We start from the raw sequence: 18,733 nt of genomic DNA on the forward strand, positions 1-18,733 counted from the left end.
ATTGCATCAAAACCTGGTACTCAAGCAAGACAACTGATGAATTCCCTGAAACTGGAAGAAAGGAAATAAGCAGTTCTAGAAAAGAACAGTGAGAATAGTTTTGTTGTAGACATCAACCATAAAGACAGCCATTATCTTCAAACACATACTTGAACACAGCTGATGCACACACCTGACAAGGACCTCGTGGCTGGCTGTGTCCAGTCACCTACACAGGACAAGATGCTGGTGTTGAGAGTGCTTGATCAGGGACAGGCTTTCCCACCAGAGCAAAGATCCATGCTTCTGGATCTTCTTGTGAGCTTTGGGCAAGTAAAATACTTGCAGAGACAGAAAGCTAAACGTTTGGCCTATGGATAATTTGGATAAAGGTTCAGATTTTACATGATCCCATACCATCAGCACTGCCTTCATAATGGGGGTTTGATGCTGCACAGCAGGTGGGGAAGGTGATAGGCAGAAGAATCTGCATGCCAACAGCAAACTGCATCGCATCTCATTTTCCTGAAGTGAATGTGCTGTGCTGGAGAACTCTCTGCTCCAAGGGAGCCTTCTGGACCACTGAGTTCACCTGCTTCTAGGGAGATGGATCCCTGGCCCACCTCTGTGGTGTGGGATCTCCCTGCTTCTCCACCATCGCCAATATATTCTGATGAGATCCTGGCTCCAGAGGAACTGGGGATAGATTTGCAGTTATCTCACTCACAGACATGACTGTGTCCTGAAGATGACTGCAGCACTGAACATGATAAGCACCAAATGCTCCAAAGCACGTGGCTGCTAAAGGCTGTAAACAAAGCAGTAGTAAGCCATAATGCCTCTAGGGGCTTCCTGTGTGAAACAGGCTACTGAAATGGCATAGCCACGCCACAAGTCACAAAGGCACACAAAACAAGCCCAAATACATACCACTTTAGTCAAGGGGCATGGGTAAGCTGTTGTCTGGTGCCAATTGTAGTGAGTTTTTAATCACCTCCAATACGTAATTAGAGATTCATTTTTAAAGAAGGAAATCACAACATTTCCATTAATAAGAACACAATCTGTACCAAATGCATTCCACAGCTGTTTTCTGAATATTACCTTAAATATTACATTAGGATGCACAGTACTCAAACAATAAGGTATTTGATACAGCATTCTATAAAGCAGAGTATTTTGTGAAAAGCAAAAAAATCTTACTGTGGCATGTTAACTCAGATGCATTAGTTTCAGAGCACAGCTGTCCCCATTACATTACAGCAAGAATGACAGGCTTACCCCCAATCCATACATCCAAAGACTAACAATTTCACATTTTTATACAAGGCACTCATAGGTGTCATGCTCCAAGGTACATCATTACGTACTTCAGAATGAATCAAGCAAAACCTTGAATACACTATAGCAAACTGTAGCATAAACACCTTGTTCCATCTCAGAGAGAAGTGGAATCTTGCTGTGAAATAGCAAGCTGATCATCTTCTTGGGAAGATACTTAAAGACTCTGAAATCTAAGACCTGGAAGAAAAATTCTTTAACAGGAAGTTACATTCTGTACCTGCTACTAACTCCTGCACTCTTAATACTTCTTTGGTGATGGCACTAGGAATGTTAGCACTCGCTGCATAAATCTGAGGTTTGTTTCTTTTGAATGAAGGCAACCATAATGCATTTTTGAACATCAATTCTGATTATCTCTCCTCCTCAATGAAGTAACAACCTGTTACCACCTCACACTTTGCATTGTCCTTTACTAACATGTGGAAAGGATACTGTTCATCTTCAGTCTGGTAGCATGTGAGTAACTTGCTGTGCATAAACATGACCTCATCTAGTCCACGTTTGGGTAAGTCAGGCAAGGCCTTCACAGGGAAAAAGGGCTATTGTAACAGGACAGGCAGACATTTACACAAGACCAAGCAGTTGCATTTCAAATCCAGTTGCATTTCATAGTTACCTATTAATTATGAGAATTATTTCTCACACAGTAGGTGCCAGGGACTGCTGCAAGATGCTAGATCATCACTCTTTATAAATTCATTGATTAACAGAAAGCACCTGGGAAGGTGTAGCTATTTAAGCTAAATCAGAACAGAGTGTAAAAGGAGCTACACATTAGCCAGTACTGTCCCAGCACCAGAAACGGTCATCTTCTTTCTAAGTTTGACACAGATTAATTTCCCAAATGATCTTGTGGTTAGCCTCCTTTACACAGTATGAATACTATTCCATTCCTATACAAAAGAAATTCAGCTGTTCATGTATACACAGACCTTGACAGCAAGTCCTTGGAAGAACACCAACATGAAACGACACAGCTAGTACATTCAGAGCACTGATTTAGCTGAAGGCCAGGAAGTCTCTGCTAAGAAAGGTGATCTGTTAAGGTAAAGTTCTCAGTGAACTTGTGTACTTTAACTGAACTTGTGACATACAAATGGAATAATCAGTGTGACATGCTCTCATACAACTTATTAGTTATATTAAGGTTTAAAAATTGTATCCTATAATTGCTGCATTTAAATGAAGCCATCCAATATAGAATGGAATTGCTTGAATGCATCTTCACTGGTATATAAGGAAGCAGCCTTGTTAGATGACAGGTTACCAACTCTTTCCAAACACTGAATATACCCAAGAATAAAATTAAGACACAAGTGACATCACACAAGGTTTTGGTAATTATTTTTATGTTGACTTTATAGCTTTTTTGGTTTCTTTAGGAAATTCCTGCACAGTGAAAGGAATGAAGAATTCCAGAAGAGAGTTGACATCCTTCAGTTCCAGACTGTATTCCACTGCTATTTTCTCTGCAGTCCATATCTGAGGATTAAGTTTATGATTATTAAGAAGTGTCAGAGCCTCCACAATGGAAATTTTGCCTTTGGAAACTTTCTTAACATCTGCATCTCCCAAGTGGCCTAGTTTTGTAAGTCTTTTTTCCTCCTGTTTATGTGGAAGAAGTTCACCACCTCCATCTTTTACCTAATTGTGGGAAGGAAAACAAAGAGAGCTTAACAGCAGTTCTGTTTACGATGCTTATTGTAGCAGCCAAGCCATTTTCCCAAATACAGCATTTCCTGTTAGGTTTTCATACTTTCACAGCATTAAAACCCAAAAATAATGCTTGGCCAGCCTTGCTTCTTGACATCACAGAAATTGTCAGTTCTTCCACAGCCATTCTACATATGATGTCAACCCCCACCCAGCTTCTGAAAAGCTATCATCTACTTAACTCTGAGTGTTGTACAGACTTAGCAGCCCTTCATGCAAGTCAATCCATAGGTTTTGGTAGCCAAACATAAATGCAGATAACCTAATATTTGGTACTGATTCATGGCAAGGGGAAAATAAATCACACTACAAAGTGGTATCCTTCTTCTGATACCACTGGAAATCTTTTTCATACAGTTTCCTCTCCTCTTCCTTTCCTTTTCAGATTTTAGTTTTGCAACTGAAAGATATCTGTTCTTTTGCTCTGTCTAGAGAACAAGCTTTGCTGGACAAAAAGAAGATTCTGCAGCATCATACGGAGTTTAGTTCCCATGACTACTACAGTACTCAGACATGTGAATTCTTTCCTCTCAAGTCATTTCCAAACCAGATCTGCCTTTCCCATATTGTCTTTTATTAATTAACCAGTGAATGATACTGCAAAAAAGACAGAATGAAAGCCTTTCTTAAAGTTAAGAAAAAGTTCTTTTAAAATGACAAGTTCACAGCCACTGATCAGCTCACAGACACCCTGTATTAACTCACAAGCTGAAAAAACTGATGTGAATGCTACAGCATCTATAATCACATGCCCATTTCTAAACTACAGAGGATGTCTGATGATGCTGCCAGTTCTCCACTTGTTTCTTTTACTTTGTGCTCAAACTGTCCCCAGATAATGAGCAATCTTTCAAGTGTCTGTCCCTGGGTATCTGCCACTTCAAGACTTAAAAGAGTTGGTGCTTTGCCACTTTCTGCAGAAAAACCTAGCATCAAATATACACATATGTATGCATACACAAATACATGATGCACAAAGTATTCAGAATAACATAAGGAAAAGCAGAAAGTTTTTAGATGATTTTTTGTCCACCAGCCTCCAATGCCAACACATTAATCACACTCTTCCTAACAACTGCAAGCAGACACACCACAAGAGCAAGACTTAATATAGCAGCAACCTCAGAGTAGACATGGAATCAAGCACTAAGATTGTTCCCCTTTTGGCTTTTTCTCTCTCTTGACAGGCTTACAAATAAATATTGAAAGAAACTGAAATCAGACCTTCATCACTTCAAGACTAAAGTCTTTAACACTATTATGAAAATTAAGGATAGAGATTACCTGGAAACTTCAGGGAGACACTGAAGAAATCTCTTTGCATTTTTGAATACTTTTAGTCTTGAATACAAGGTACTATGAAAGTGGCTAATTAGGCTTAGGAATATTACAGCTGGATGATTACAGAACTGTTGTTACTGAATAAAGCAACTAGAGTAAAGCAGTACAATAATGCAACAGGCAAAATGCACAAGCCATAATGTAACATGGTGGAAAAGAGGAGACTGAACCCCAGTCTACATTATGCTGGAAGGGGTATGCTTTGCCTTCCAAATCAAAGACTGTGGCTTTTGGCAATGAGGAAACTGATCACCAAACAATCCAGAAGGCTATGAAGAAAAAAACCCTAGCTATGGCAGCTCCTCAGCTACATAAGGAAAAGCCTCTGCACAGCAATGACATTAACATCAGCCGTTAAAGACTCCACTAAAATGTCAGTGTCTTTGTCCTCTACCCCATCCATGCTTCCACAGTAGTTCCAATCTCTTCTAAAAACTCTGTCTCGCAAACTCCTGTGCCTTTGCAAAAGGCTGGCCAACCATCCTGCTGCCTTAGGGGAGGCAGAAGTGGCAATTCAGGTGAGAAACAAAGTGAGATCAACAAAGGAAGACTGTAGGATTTAAAAACTTGTAAAATCGCGATCTGTCACATGTTCAAGACCCAGGGTCAAACGCAGTCAGTGCTACTGATCTATGAAAGAGTAATGAAAACATCACTTTTATCTTTGAGCAACCTGCACTAGTGTGAGGTGTCCCTGCCCATGGCAGGGGGCTGGAACTGAATGATATTTAATGTCCCTTCCATCCCTAACCATTCTATGACTATACCTCTAAAAAAGGTGGCTTTTCAGCATTAACAGAGCATTTCCCTCTCTACAGAATTGCTGCCGAGTTTGAAAACCACAAAGCTGATGCTAGGATGCCTCCTGCAGAGAGACATGCTCACCCGCACAGGTGAATCTCTGGACTGGACATAAACATCTTTTAACAAGGTGAGGAGCCTATCGTCCTTCCGGTAAATTTCTTCTTTTATCCCGGGGCAGTCTAAAGGGAGGGGAAGGAAGGTAGAAGAGAAGGCAGGTCTGAGTCACACGTTTCACTGCGTTAGCGCTGCGGGTTAACCGCTCCCCTGCGGGCCGGTACGGCTCCCGCGCCGCAAGGGGCTCCCTCAGTGCCGGCGCCGAGATCCGCGCCTCACCCCGCTGAGGAGCGTCCTCCGCGGAGGGCACCCGGCCCCAGAGCCCGCCCCTGGCAACCGCCGCAGCAACCAACGCCGCCGGCTGCGGCTCCCAGCGTGCCCCGCGCGCCCAGCCGCCCCGCGCTCAATGTCACCAGCCCCGCGCCGCACCAGGACGCGCCACGGCCCCGCCGCTCGCCAGCGCCCCAGCACCCGCTCTGGCCCTTCCGTGCTGCGGCCCCGCGCTGGGCCCACAGACACCGGTGCTCCCCCCGCCCCGCCAGCAGCCTCCGAGGCTAGGACGCACCGGGCAGCTCTTCCAGCCGGGAGGTGGGGTGCCGCGGAGCGGGCCTGGGCTTCTCCCTGCTGATCTCGCGGCGGGCCCGGCTCTCCACGTTGAAAGTGCGAAACACGCGGGCCAGCCGTCCGCCCATCGCCGCTGCCGGCACCCCCCGAACGGCGCCTGCGCGCGACCGCAGCACATGCGCAGCGGCCTGGTGGCGGGGAAAGAGGCTGCGCTTGCGCCCTGCTGACCGGTAGCGGAGGCAAAACAGCCCGCTAGAAGTCCCCGGGCAAAGGGAGCTCCTGAGGAGCCGGTTGTCTCTTTGGTTTGAGAGAGAGCGCTCGGCCGTGTTTTCTGCCCCGTTCGCTCTTGCCGTGGCCTTTCTACCCGCGCGGGTAACCGGAATCCCCGGGGAGCATCCCTCACTCCGGTGGGAGGCTGCTGTTACGTCATGTCGTAGCTGTCGCCGCCTGGTTTATCCGCGGGGTTATGGTCGGTGGAAGTTGGTGCGGGAGCGGAGTAGAGCAGGGGCCGCGCAGAGCCGTGGTTGGGGTGGTGGCCGGGGTATATATGTGTGCGTACGTGTAACGTGCCTCATCCGCTTCTTAAATCTAAGTTTATAATGGAGTAAGGGTAACATGAAAGTTAGGGGCGTTGTGCCTCTTATTGTCCCTAACGCGTACAGCATTTCCTTTCGAGCACCTCACTGGTTTGTTAAGTGACAGAAAATGAATTTTGTAAGGAGATGCCACCTAGAAGACACCCTCCACATGGAAATCTGGACAATACCCCAGTACTGTTCAGGACCTGTGGGCTGTGCAGTGTTATGAGGGTGCAGCCCCTGTCTTCCAGCCCAACCAAATAACCGTCTTTGACTTGCGCAAAAATGGTTAAACTTTGGGAAAGAACTGTGGGAAACTAGTCTAGAGCTGTGGAAGATGAGAAAGGTAAAGTTGTAGATAGAGGTAAAATTGCTGAGATGGAACCGGCAGTTTAAAGGTTTAAGAAAAAAGCGTAAGCATGCAAAGACAGAAATTCCTCATAGATTAAGGAAAGTGAAAAAGCAGCACTAAGGACTCAGCCTGTTGCAGAAAGCAATAGAACCTGGTGGTCCTCCCATGTGATTCTGGGGCAAGCCAAGCCTCAGAGGGTGTCTTATCAAAGGGAGGTTATTAGTGGCTCATTAATTTCAGCTGGTCTTTTATTACTTATTAGCCAGTAAGTAATTGTTTTACGTTTTTAAGTTGTGTTTGTGCTGTTTGCAGATTCTTTTAATACATGGTAATAGTTATGAATGAAGTGATCTGGAGTGGGAGTGGTAGTGAAGGACAGAGACAGGACCCAGGTACTTGCTGTGCTCTTTTTCAGGAGGGAAACACATGTTTTTTGCCCTTGCATCCACCTAGTCGTGCTTATTACTTGTGGGCATGCAAAACTTGGGCTTTCGGAACTTGGTCTTCTACTAGTAGCATTATTTAACAATAACAATGGTAGTGTGGTAGTTAAGGCTACAGTGTGCTTGAATACTGCATAATGAATGACAGTGGTTTCCTTAGAGACAAGCTGGTGGGTGAGGAAAGCCAATTAGATACACAAAAGCAGTAGAGTCAAGGTAGCATAAGTATGATCCATGCTGGATCTCTGCCCTCCTGGCGGATCCCAGAGGTGCAGTTGCTCCCCTTCTTCATTTTAAAGACTCACTGGCAGCAGGAGAAGGATAGAAACATGACTTTAATTTATGTTCTCTGGTAATAAACTTACTGACCCTGTCTTGTTTTAGGCACTGCATGTGTAGTGATGCTAAGAAGAAAAGTGACATTAGTGCTAATAGGGACATGGATGCTGTTAAGAGCTGCTAGACTCTGACTGGGGCAAGTTGAATTAAATATCAGTGGTCAATTGCTGAGTAAATGTATGTTCTTGAGTACAGGATTTGATGTTTTTTGAAGCGGTTAGCCTGTCTGGTGCAGTTGTCATGGTAAAATTCACACAAATGCCTTTGGTGGTTATGGACCTTTGAAGTTGAACTTTAGCATTTCTCTGAGACATATCCTTACTGTCTGGCCGTTGGTGTAAGCCAGTGTGCCCAATTTGGGAATAAAGATCCTTCCTTCAAAAGCTAAGAACTGCCAGCTTCTGGGATCAAACTTGGGAAAGGGCTTATGTTTCTGTAAAGCCTGAATGTGACTAACACTGCTGTAATATTTACTGACAGCAAAATAAATTCACCAGAAGGCAGGCAGTTAAAAATAAAGAGTGATGTCATGTTCTGCCTGTCACTTCCTATCACTGAGGCTGGCACAAAGCTGTTCTTTTTATGTCTGGGGAAGCATCAGGAGTACAAGATTTTTATTCTGAAGAATCTTTCTTAGACTCCAGTGAGCAGAATAACTATTTATTCTATATATATTTGATATAAAAATAATTTATTTGTATTTTGGTATTTTACCAGTGTGACCATACTGATATTAAATATCACTAATGAAGAGCTAGGATTCTTTTCTTTTTCCATATAAAGTATCTGCAAGTGTGATTATAAAAAAAAGAAGAATGTGTAGTTCCTCAAAGCATAAAATCGTATGTATTCAGCCTTCACAATGTTACAAATGGAATGCATTTTTCTCAAAGCAGGAAATTCAGGAGCCTGAACTTTTCCAGGGAATTTAAAAATACCAAAAGAAATAAATCAGTTCTCAAGTAGGTCTTTAAGAAAGCAGGCCATGAGAAGAGCATAGACTATCCAGCTGAGTTCATCTATACAGGCAACTTGTTCTCAACAGTGGACTGTATCGAACACATCAGAGAAAAATACTGTACTCACACAGTACACGTCTGCCATGGGCTGCCACACTAGATCTCCTTTTAATCCTTTCACACCTGTAGAGAGAAATTTCTAAAGCTACTGTGCACCTGGAAAATAAAAAGTACATTTGTGACCCTTCTTCGAATTTTGTGTTTCACTTTTTCATCCTGGTTCTGATTTTACATTGTGTGTTCTTAATTTTTCATTCTCTGCTAGTTCTGTAGCTGAATGGAAAATCAAAGATGTATTTTGCTAGTCAACTAGCATAGAAAGTCTGATTGGTCTACTGAAAATTCCTTTTAGAAAAGGGAGAATATGAATGTCTGGCATTAATTTGTTTTGCTGTGAGGTTCTGCTAAGGTTTCTCTATTGTTTTTACTGTACAGGCGAACTTGAATCACGGTATTAATCCAGAGGGACCGGTAATCTCAGTGAGACAAGAGGGCCTTTTTAATGCCCAACTTAAGAGTTTTTGAGAGGAGGCATGTGAGATTTGCTGTATGACTTATGGTCTGGGAGCAACCTAGAGATTTATAGCAGAGGAAAATTACAAGTACCATTATACAGCAGTGGCATAGGTTTATATTTGATGCTGTCTGTGTTTTCTACCACTGTTACTGCTTTCCTCATATTTTTGTTGCTGTTGGTTCATAATTTATGTCAGTCTAAAGGGATGCTCTAGTAAATTCATGTGTAATTGGGATGCAGGGAATTGAGTCCTCTGTCCTGATTACTGGTTTCCCAGTAAATACAATGAGAGCATTGATCCATTTGTTCCTTATCTCATCAGCATTAGGCACAACCAGAGAACACAGCATTAGCAAGAATTGATTATGAGCCAAGCAAAAATGGCTGTCCTGCAACTTTGTAAAGATGACCTCAAGAAAGATGGACATTTTGATCATTGCTGCCTTTCAGTGATTTCTGGTTGTTCTGTTACTTAATTCAGTTTGTTTCTGTGTTACTGGCTTCAACTGGTCCATCTTTTACTGGCTCCTGAAGTACCTAGAAATACACAGAAAGCTTTTGCTTAATTGCAGGCTGTGATGAGTGTTGCTGAACACTTGCAACTTTTCAAGGCTAGGTGGCTGCAGTGCTTTATGTAAGGGAGCTTCTTTCAAGTTCTTACATGGATGAAGTTTATGGAGAATTTGGCAAGCTTACGTTTACAGGCTCACACACCAGCCCAGACAGGTCATTAGCCCTTGTCAGGTAACATTAATTTCAAAGACATTACATTTAAATTCTCAGGATTAACTGTGGCTTGGATTACCTGACGTCATCTTTCAGAATTTTCCTATCTGATTGTTATATCTTAATTAGCAGGTTACTTTGACTTGGAAATACACATTAGGAGCCAGCATATTTGAGAATGAGGCAGCCTGGTATTGGGCTTAACTAATCATAGCAATTACATGTGCATTTTGACTTCATTTTTACTCATATGGGTCAGATCCTCATGCTCTTTTCTCACTGGCAGTGCTGTTTGAGAGCACTGACACTGCTGTTCTTTCCTGTAACCCTGGCTTCTGTTCATCTCTGTTGCCAGAGCAAGGATGTAGGAACTCTTCAGAGCAAACAGTATCAGATACCTGATTTGATTTAATAAAGGAGTCCCAGAACTTTTCTAAGCCATATCAGCTACTGATGGTTTGACTGGTTCCACAAAAAGCTCCCAGAAACACAGGAGGAGAAACAAAAGGCATCCGGTAGGAGGAGTGTGAATACCTTGAACAGGTATTACCTCCAGGTTGGTTGGGTGGGTGGTTTGTTTGTAAGAGGTTGCACTTTGCACCCAGGTCATTTCACTCCAACAGTCACAGAAACTGCTGTACTGGCTGCAGTGAGGAGGAGGTGAACCAGCAGTCAAGAAACTGGGTGAAATGGAGGGATAGCTCATGTCAGGCTGCCTTCGCTGATGCACCAGAATCATAGAAGATTAATACCATCCCTTTGGGCCCGAGAAAAATGTTTGTGGGCATCCTGTCCTTCCCCTGATGTTTTTTTAAACTAGGTCAACATGTTTCTTTACACTGTGTTTGCTTTACTCTGTATTTATCTTTTTCTGACCTAAGTTTATGTTACACATATAAAGGTCTACTGTGGAAATAACAAGTGAAAACCAAAGATGTGCAACTCCTTTCAGCTATAAGCACATTAAAAAAGTTAACACAAACCAGAATAATACATTGTTGAGACAAACACCTCTTAGTTTTTTGTTGTGGCTGACCTCTCAGATCATGGAAATTGTAAATAACAGGCCAGGAAGCTCTTAGCATTTTCTCTGTTATGGTCTATCCCTAAGACAATGGCAGTTTATGTTATTATCGGTAACATATGTAAATAATGTTTATTATTAAGAATAGTTTCACTTCTAATTGAAAGTTTAGTAAGTCGAAAAAGTCACCAATGAATGTAATTGCAGATTTTTTCAGATGTGTCCAGCTTTTAGGAAAATCTGGTGGGAACTTTAAGAAACCTTAAGAAAAAAGCTTAAGTTTTTTTTAGTATGAATACTTGCATCTGGTGAATTATAGGAAATTCTGTTACAGACTTATGATCTAAGGGAGACTGAAAGGTTTTTGGGAAAATACATTTATTTTTGTTTTTGTAAGGATAAGCTATAAAACCCAGGAGAACTAAAAATTTGGTTGTCATGCCATTGGCTGTACTGCAAAGAATGGCCATGGGAACACAGTGACAACTTAGGGAGAGCTGACTGTATGCAATAGTAGTAGCCATGATTTTACTGCACTGACTCTGCAGTAGTGATCTGATGGTACAGAAGATAGCCAGTATTCTGGATCCATTCACCAGCTATCTGCTGGAATAGAATCATAGAATAGTTAGGGTTGGAAAGGACCTTAAGATCATCAAGTTCCAACCCCCCTGCCATGGGCAGGGACACCTCGCTCTAAACCATATTACCCAAGGCCTCATCCAACCTGACCTTGAACACTGCCAGGGATGGAGCATTCACAACCTCCCTGGACAACCTATTCCAGTGCCTCACCACCCTAACAGGAAAGAATTTCCTCCTTATATCCCACCTAAACTTCCCTGTTTAAGTTTTAACCCATGACCCCTTGTCCTATCACTACAGTCCCTAATGAAGAGTCCATCCCCAGCATCCCTATAGGCCCCCTTCTGTTTTTTTTCATGAAATACAACACATAGAAATATATAATTTATATGTGCTGGTAAGATGCTGTTCTACTGTCATGTAATATTTTTCTCTCCCCAAAGGATATTTGTATTTTCTCTGTATGCTTTTAATTTATGATCATGTATATTTATATAGGCATGATGCATTTTGTATACAGAACTTTCTTACTTAGTTTTGTTATCTGTGATTTGATGTATCATGGGATTGAATTTCCCTGCTTCTGTAAGTAGTTGCAGAACCAGTTTTATTGATTCCATTTACACATTGTTATTATAGGGTTACAACTGACAGCTTTTAAGTAAAAGCCTTGAAGTAAAGCAGAATATGTAACATGGTATTGCCAAAAGCTAAACTACAGAGCATGATTTGAGAAATACATCATATTGATGTAGCATTTAGTCCAAGAAACAAATGACAAACCATCATCTAACTTTTCTAAGATATACAGTCATCAGGATTACAATAATCAAGTCTTGCTGTTCTAGCCCCAATTTTTTCTTGAATTTGTAATTGCATTCCTTTTTGGTCATATTTTAAATAGTAACTCTTTAGGGGCTGACGTTAAAACATAAAAAGACCCGTTGACTTCAGTAACATTTATAAAGAACAGGATAAATAGAAATATAAAATAATATGAAAGAATCCAAGGCTCTAGACAAAAGTCTACATTTGAAATGGATCCAAAATTCTCAAGGTTGGGATGTGATCCAGTGAGGGTCAGGAAGGAAAGTCCTAAGGAAAGATTTTCATAACCATCTACTGTTACCTACTATATGGGTTTTGTTTGTCCCGCAGCTTACTCTGAAATGTCTAGTGGAAGCCATTATAAGAGACAGTTTTAGATAGCATATATTCATATTTCCTATTGGGGAAAATGGACTTACTCTCTACTTCCTTAATTTACTGCAAAAAATGATGTTCTATCTGATTTAGGAATAAACCGCTATGGATTATTGCAAAAAATTGCAGGAAAAATGCCTGTTGTAACAGGAGTGATGTCCACTACAAAGGATTGGTATACACTTAATACATTAGTAGCCATTAGTGTATGTAAAGAAGATCTGGGGTTACATTATTTCACAGAGGAAGATATAGTTAAGACAAATAATGCTGTATTATTTTAGTTAATTCTGCATTATTCCTAAATAGTGTACTTTATGTACAGTAATACAGAAAATTAATTACACTCTTACATTTTCATTTATATGTATCACAAATTACAAATACAAATTGTGTTGGTAGAAAATGCATTAGAGAAACAAGAAAAGGTTTCAATGATACCAACATGTGACTACCAGTATTAAAGTTCATCTATAAATCATTCCTGAAGTTAGGGGGCCCTTTTGTGTGTCTCTTCTTTCCACAGCATCAAAAATCTGGGGGCAGCATGTGGGGGACAGATGAATTTTGAACAATTGCGTTTCCTAATTATATATGGAGATACAGTGACTAAATATGTCAGTGTCAGGTTCCTCTGGGGCTACCAAAATAGACCATTAAAGAGGTCCCAAAATATTTAAAGTACTACCTCTAGGTACTGAAATTTCATTTTTAGATTGTATAATAAGGACATAAATAAGCTCCAAAGCTCCAGCATTACAACACAGACTGAGACTGAGACTCGAAGGCAGAGTTCTCTATGTAAGATGTCTTCAGGAGCAAGATGAAGTTATTACACATTCCTATATACATAATATAATACAAAAACAGCATTCTCAAGAATGAGTTTAGGACTCCGTAGAGATTAACATACTTTTTGGTTAGAAAATCACTGAAATGGTCAGGATTTCTTTGGTTGATAAACGGTTTTTCAGGATGTCTCATAGTTGGGTTTTATTTGCTTTTTTGTTTGGTTGTAGGTTGTTTTTTTTTTAATATGGATTAAGGAATTCTCCACAGAAGGCTGTAATGTTGAATGATAACATGATAAATTTCACATGCACAAAACTGCTAGAATCAGTTTCCAGTGAGTTATTGACAAAAATCCCTCTGAGCACTTTGTGGGATCAGGCCTCAACATCTATCAGCTGTCTTGAGATGAGGTTCTCTGCTTTACCTATAAGTAGAAGGAATCTCAGCCTCTGGATGACGGAGACTTGAAATAACTCCATACAATGAGTTACCTGGAGGAAATATCTACTGATGGCCTCTGAATCACAGCAGCCTAGCTCCCCTTGCCAGAAGTACTGCCAGACTCTTCCAATAATTTGTGACATAGGCCAGCTTCACTGTTGTGTAAAATCTCTTGCAAGACTATAAAAAAGCTCTCTGCAGGGCATCTCTCCTTGCAGCATGGGGAAATTCACCTCTCGCCCCACCAAGAACTGAGATTTTAAGATTTCTGCAAGCTGCTCCTGCACCCTTTTTTCAGACATCAGAGGGAGCATGAAAAGTTACTTGTTGTTCTTTAATACCTTAATCTGTTTGGGAAATGTGGGTGATCTTGTAATGGTTAATTGCTACGATGATCTGTTTTCTTCTGTTTCTTGCACTCCTGTGGATGTAACATACTCCAGCCCTGGGCAGATAAGCAGAGCTATACAGCCTGTTCAGACAGGAAACAGAAGAATGCAATTTCAAAATCTGTTCTCTCTCTCTCTTCCAGTGCTGAAACATTAGCACCAGTTACCACCACTAGCAGACTGCAGCGTACTCTGAATGGATATTCTCACAAAATGAACTTTATGATTCAGACTGTTGAGGATACCAGTAAGAAAGCTAGATGTATTTTTCTCTTTTTACTGAATAGATGATGATGACCATTGCCTAGTTTTTTTCTGCTGCTTCACACGCATTTTTGGCTCTTCCATCATTTCCTAACACAGGTTAGAAAATGGAGTGAAAAGTAACACTGCAATTTTTAAAACAGTAGTTGCACATTTTGCTAAAATTTCAGATGTTTTGTCTTTTTGAAGCATAAATGAATAAGGTGCCTTTTTTTTGTAACACAGTGTAGAAATTGAAAATAGAGCATAAAAGACCAAAGTATAGTAAGCTCATGTATGAGTAAAAGCTATTATGAAATATATAAAAAACGATGCAAGTTCTTGTTTCCTAGTAATAGTTAAACTCTGAAAGGTTTAAATGTTAATACTTCTTACAACTTAGAATTTTATTAACGAATTACTTGTGTTTGCCAGAGAAGTTCACATTTATGTTTTCTTTATTGCTGTTATATACTGAGAGTTGAACACCAACAATATTTGTTTTAATGCTAGAGTTCTAGCCAGGATTTCTAATTTTGCAGTCATTTCCATGATGACTTTTCTGAAGGAATCTTGCACATGTGAGTCTTATTCCTTCAAGCTATATGCATAACCCCCCTTTTTTTCTGAACACAGCAGGGAACAGGACATAGTTTCCATGTTCAGAATTTCAGGGTCCCCAGACAACATTCAGGCACATGCACACACATACACACACACCCACAGTGTTGTATGCTTTTGTTGCTTTTATGGACAGGAGAGTCTGTTGTCGTCTATAGCCCCTGCTGTCATAAACCAAATGCTTCATTAAATAACTTCCATAATCTGTTTCACTCCCTGCTGTTTTTTGTCTCAGATGTATGGAGCTCCCCTGCAGACACCTCCTAACCCTTCTGGTTTCAGACCAGATTGTTCAACTTCCACTCCAGGCTTGTCATTCTGGTGAAGGATTTGAGCAATGACTTCTGTGGCTTCAGATTAAGAAGAGAAAAGGTATGTTACTGTATCTGGGATGGAAGTAAGTTACCACTCCTACTAACCTTAAGTAGGATTTAGACCTTTTCCTAGATCAGAGGTACATCTCTTGAAAGTTACATGCAGTCTGCCTTTTAGTGTCTCTTGCACTGTTTCTATCATATAGAAAGTCACATAGGACTTTCTGAGCAGAAGATGTACACAATGTGCCTGGATCCCAGAGTGGAAGCCATCATCTTGAAATTGCTGTATTTTTTGTGTGCTTAACAGGAGCAATTTAAGGCTGCAATCTAATAGTGCATTGTCTGTAAAGGAGAATCCTTTTGCTAGTAGCTCCCCCTCAAACCTCTTGCAAGAAGGGCTCGTCTGCCTGCAAGGTAAGCCAGCTCAACTCACTGCCTGTGCAGAAAACCACTGACTTGTTTTTTTTATCAAAGTTTTCCATCTGAAACATAAAAAGGAGATTATAAATCGGTTCTATATACCAGCAAATAAAATAGGTCAATGATCATTCTTTGACCCACAGGTCAGTTAGCATATGAACTCTACATCAATATGTATAAATCTTTATTGCCCCTTTTTGTCTATAGTGTTACACACTGTCCCACAGCTGATAGTTACTGCAGCCACATTCAGATGATGTTAGTAACCTTTGTAAGCACTTCTCTGTTTCAGTTCAAGTTTGACCAGGTTAGCCTACAAACTGCTGAAGTTATAAGCGCATAGCTGTATGCTCTGATACTATCCCTGCCATTTATCAGTACTCAGCAAAATGAAGTGTGCTGATAAAGTAGCTTTCTTGCCTCAGGTATAATTACAATCTTCTTGTAAGAGCTATGCTAAGTGATTATAATTGGGGTGGGGTTTTTTTTGCAATCCCAATCAAGACATCTATGTCAGCAAAGGATTTAAATTTAAATGAGGACTCAGATTTGTCTGCATCCTAGCCAGGTCACATTTTCAATTCTTTTTTAGTAACATAAAGGCATGAACCTTACAAAGCAGAATCATGAGAGTACAAGCTAACTTTTCTACTTTGAGTTACTCAAAAACCATATTGCCTTTCTACTTCTTAGATTCTTAGGTTGCTGTGTTAGTACATTCCTTGCAATTTCTGTGTGCTCAGTTTTACAGAACCCTAGTGGTATGAAGGTAGGTTTGTACACTTTTTACATGGTGACAAATACTGATGCAGCTGTGAAGGACCAAGAGCTGTCTATAACAAAGGATTTAGGGGCCTAAATAGCACATAGGGGAATGTAGGTAAATCCAGAATTGTGACCCTGAAAACCACCATTCAACTACTGCAAAATATTTAATTCAATTTTTTTTCAGATACTCCTTGTTTAAGGGGTGAGTAAACAGCATAGCACATATGTCATCCTCAAGTACGATCATAATCCAGAAAGTGGCTGAGGGTTTTCAAGACTCTGCTATCTAAGGTAGGGATATTATATCTCCTAATCTGTCACTGAAGAGACGAGGACTTCTAACTGATGTGCTAAGCATCTTCCTCTTACTGACTGTATGAAATGTCTACATTAAACAGACTGAACAATCTCTTATATCCTAACTTGGGAGACTAAAACTGCCTTCCTCTAGTATGCACCATGCATCAGAAATGCCAGATTCCTCTTTCTTATATCTAGGTGACTGTTCTCCATCATGCTCTTGTCATTCATCTTTTATGTGCCAGCCTACTGGGATTTCCATATTCTCCGATCCCTCTGAAATAAGCCCTGTTTAGGGCTTTCAGGTATGGTCTTAGAGGGCATATCTAGTCCTGAATCCTAAAAAAGATATTTATTCCATGCATACAGGTGTCTTTGCCCAAAATGAGGTCAATAGACTTAATCTGAACTTCAGATAAATGTTAACTGTCAATCATGTGAATCCGTCAAATATTCCATTCAAGGTTTGGTTTGTTCTTGTGCATTTGTTTTTTATTTTTCGTAATGATGATATAAAAAAAAGATATATTGTGCTTTGGACTAGTGTACCTGGTAAAAATCCTTGAATTACAGAAGTTCAGCTCCAAATATGTACATACATAACTATTCCCACCGTAAGAGCAGGGTACAGTCGCCTACAGTCACTGATGTCTGCAAGTGCTTTTGTGTGGTGAAAGACTGGAACTCCTTGATCAGTTACAGAATCAAGTATTCTCAAGGTGGTGGTGCCTGGAGAGTGAATAGGCCTAGGCTGAGGAAGACTAAGAACAACGTGCTACACATGTTCATATTTCTGCCCTATGCTGTGTTTCTAATGTGTACTTGTTAGCTCTTTTTATTCTGCTCATCTTCATATATTATTCTGACTTGCAGGGCTTTATGATTGAAGAATTAAAAATCATTTATTTTAAACACTGCAATGAACAAATCACTGGTGTGCATAGTTATTTTGTTCCTAATGAACATTCTAGGCTGTGGTAAAATTTCTACTGAATTAGATAGTCATCTTCTGGATGCTGTTTCAGGCTCCAGAGCTTGCCTGCAGGAAGGCCCGGTGCATAGCTACTGCTTCGTTTCTCATGAGAGGGGACTAGTAGCAAGTGGCTCTAACAAAACTTTATGTTACTCACCATTCAGGCTTTTGAAGGCAGCACAGTATGGTTAGCTTGCCAGCTTTGATCGTGGAAGAAATGATAGAAAGTCTGTTGGTTCTGCAGGCAGACTAAGCTACTACATCTACTAAGCTGTAAATTATTTATATGAGCTCTCCTTCAGTTTCTAACACCTCCCTCTTATCAGGGAAATTATTGGTTGTCTAATTGTCCCAGAATTAAAAGTGCAGCAAAATTTGTCATTCTTTAAGATCTTCACTATCTCCATGCTAATTTCTATTGTAGGAAGGACTTGAATGTAAGAAAAAGCTGAAGGAAGAGTAACCTGAAGCAGCTGTGGCTCCTTATGAACACTGATTTTGAAAACAAAGGCATGCAAAGTGCTCTACACTGAGGCCTACGCTTTTGTTAGCAGCATGATTGTGCCATGGCTTGCACCAAACTCAGTAAAGCGTTATATATACAAGCTTATTCACCACAGTGGAAAAAGCACTGCAGGAGTGCATTGGCCTTTCTGCCTCTTCCTTCACCAGCCATACCATAACCCCTTTTCATCTGGTCATGGAGCTTCCCACACATCAGAGTCTCCAGCCCCTCTTGCAGCAGCCACCTGCTAAATGGAGCAACTACATTTTCAGAGTCCTGGCAGTGAAATATGCTTGCTTGATGTTAGAAATACACCTCCTACTTCACAGAAATAAAATGTATGTGTCACATCTAACGTGCCAGACTGTTTTGATTTCAA

The 18,733-nt window shown here is 40.8% G+C and overlaps 1 protein-coding gene and 1 long non-coding RNA gene across 3 annotated transcripts; one reads left to right on the forward strand and one right to left on the reverse strand.

The window, feature by feature from the left end:
- Positions 1 to 2,655: 2,655 nt before the first annotated feature.
- Positions 2,656 to 5,966, reverse strand: NDUFAF4 (NADH:ubiquinone oxidoreductase complex assembly factor 4). Its single transcript, XM_061369842.1, has 3 exons — positions 5,801 to 5,966; positions 5,263 to 5,360; positions 2,656 to 2,967 (listed from the first exon to the last, which is right to left on the reverse strand). Exons 1-3 carry the CDS (start codon positions 5,925 to 5,927, stop codon positions 2,671 to 2,673), a joined length of 522 nt encoding a protein of 173 aa, XP_061225826.1. The 5' UTR covers positions 5,928 to 5,966; the 3' UTR covers positions 2,656 to 2,670.
- A 148-nt stretch (positions 5,967 to 6,114) lies between these two features.
- Positions 6,115 to 18,487, forward strand: LOC133221159 (uncharacterized). 2 transcript variants are annotated; one of them, XR_009727912.1, is made up of 5 exons: positions 6,115 to 6,268; positions 15,307 to 15,443; positions 15,696 to 15,802; positions 16,560 to 16,867; positions 18,274 to 18,487. It is a non-coding gene; the product is annotated as an uncharacterized LOC133221159 (long non-coding RNA). The 2 variants fall into 2 exon arrangements; XR_009727911.1 differs by lacking the exon at positions 6,115 to 6,268 and adding an exon at positions 13,499 to 14,454.
- Positions 18,488 to 18,733: the final 246 nt, after the last annotated feature.

This window comes from Neopsephotus bourkii, unplaced genomic scaffold, assembly GCF_033783945.1.
Source record: "Neopsephotus bourkii isolate Nb327-2 ecotype Australia unplaced genomic scaffold, CSIRO-AGI_Nbou_v1 NB_1511, whole genome shotgun sequence".
Lineage (NCBI taxonomy): Eukaryota > Metazoa > Chordata > Aves > Psittaciformes > Psittacidae > Neopsephotus > Neopsephotus bourkii.

Excerpts from the sequence above, each read along its gene's own strand:
- NDUFAF4 (XM_061369842.1), bottom strand. The coding sequence starts at position 5,927 with ATGGGCGGACGGCTGGCCCGCGTGTTTCGCACTTTCAACGTGGAGAGC. Across the intron at positions 5,361-5,800 it reads CCGGCTGGAAGAGCTGCCCG|ACTGCCCCGGGATAAAAGAA; the intron begins GTGCGTCCTAGC and ends CCCTCCCTTTAG. Across the intron at positions 2,968-5,262 it reads CCAGAGATTCACCTGTGCGG|GTAAAAGATGGAGGTGGTGA; the intron begins GTGAGCATGTCT and ends TCCCACAATTAG.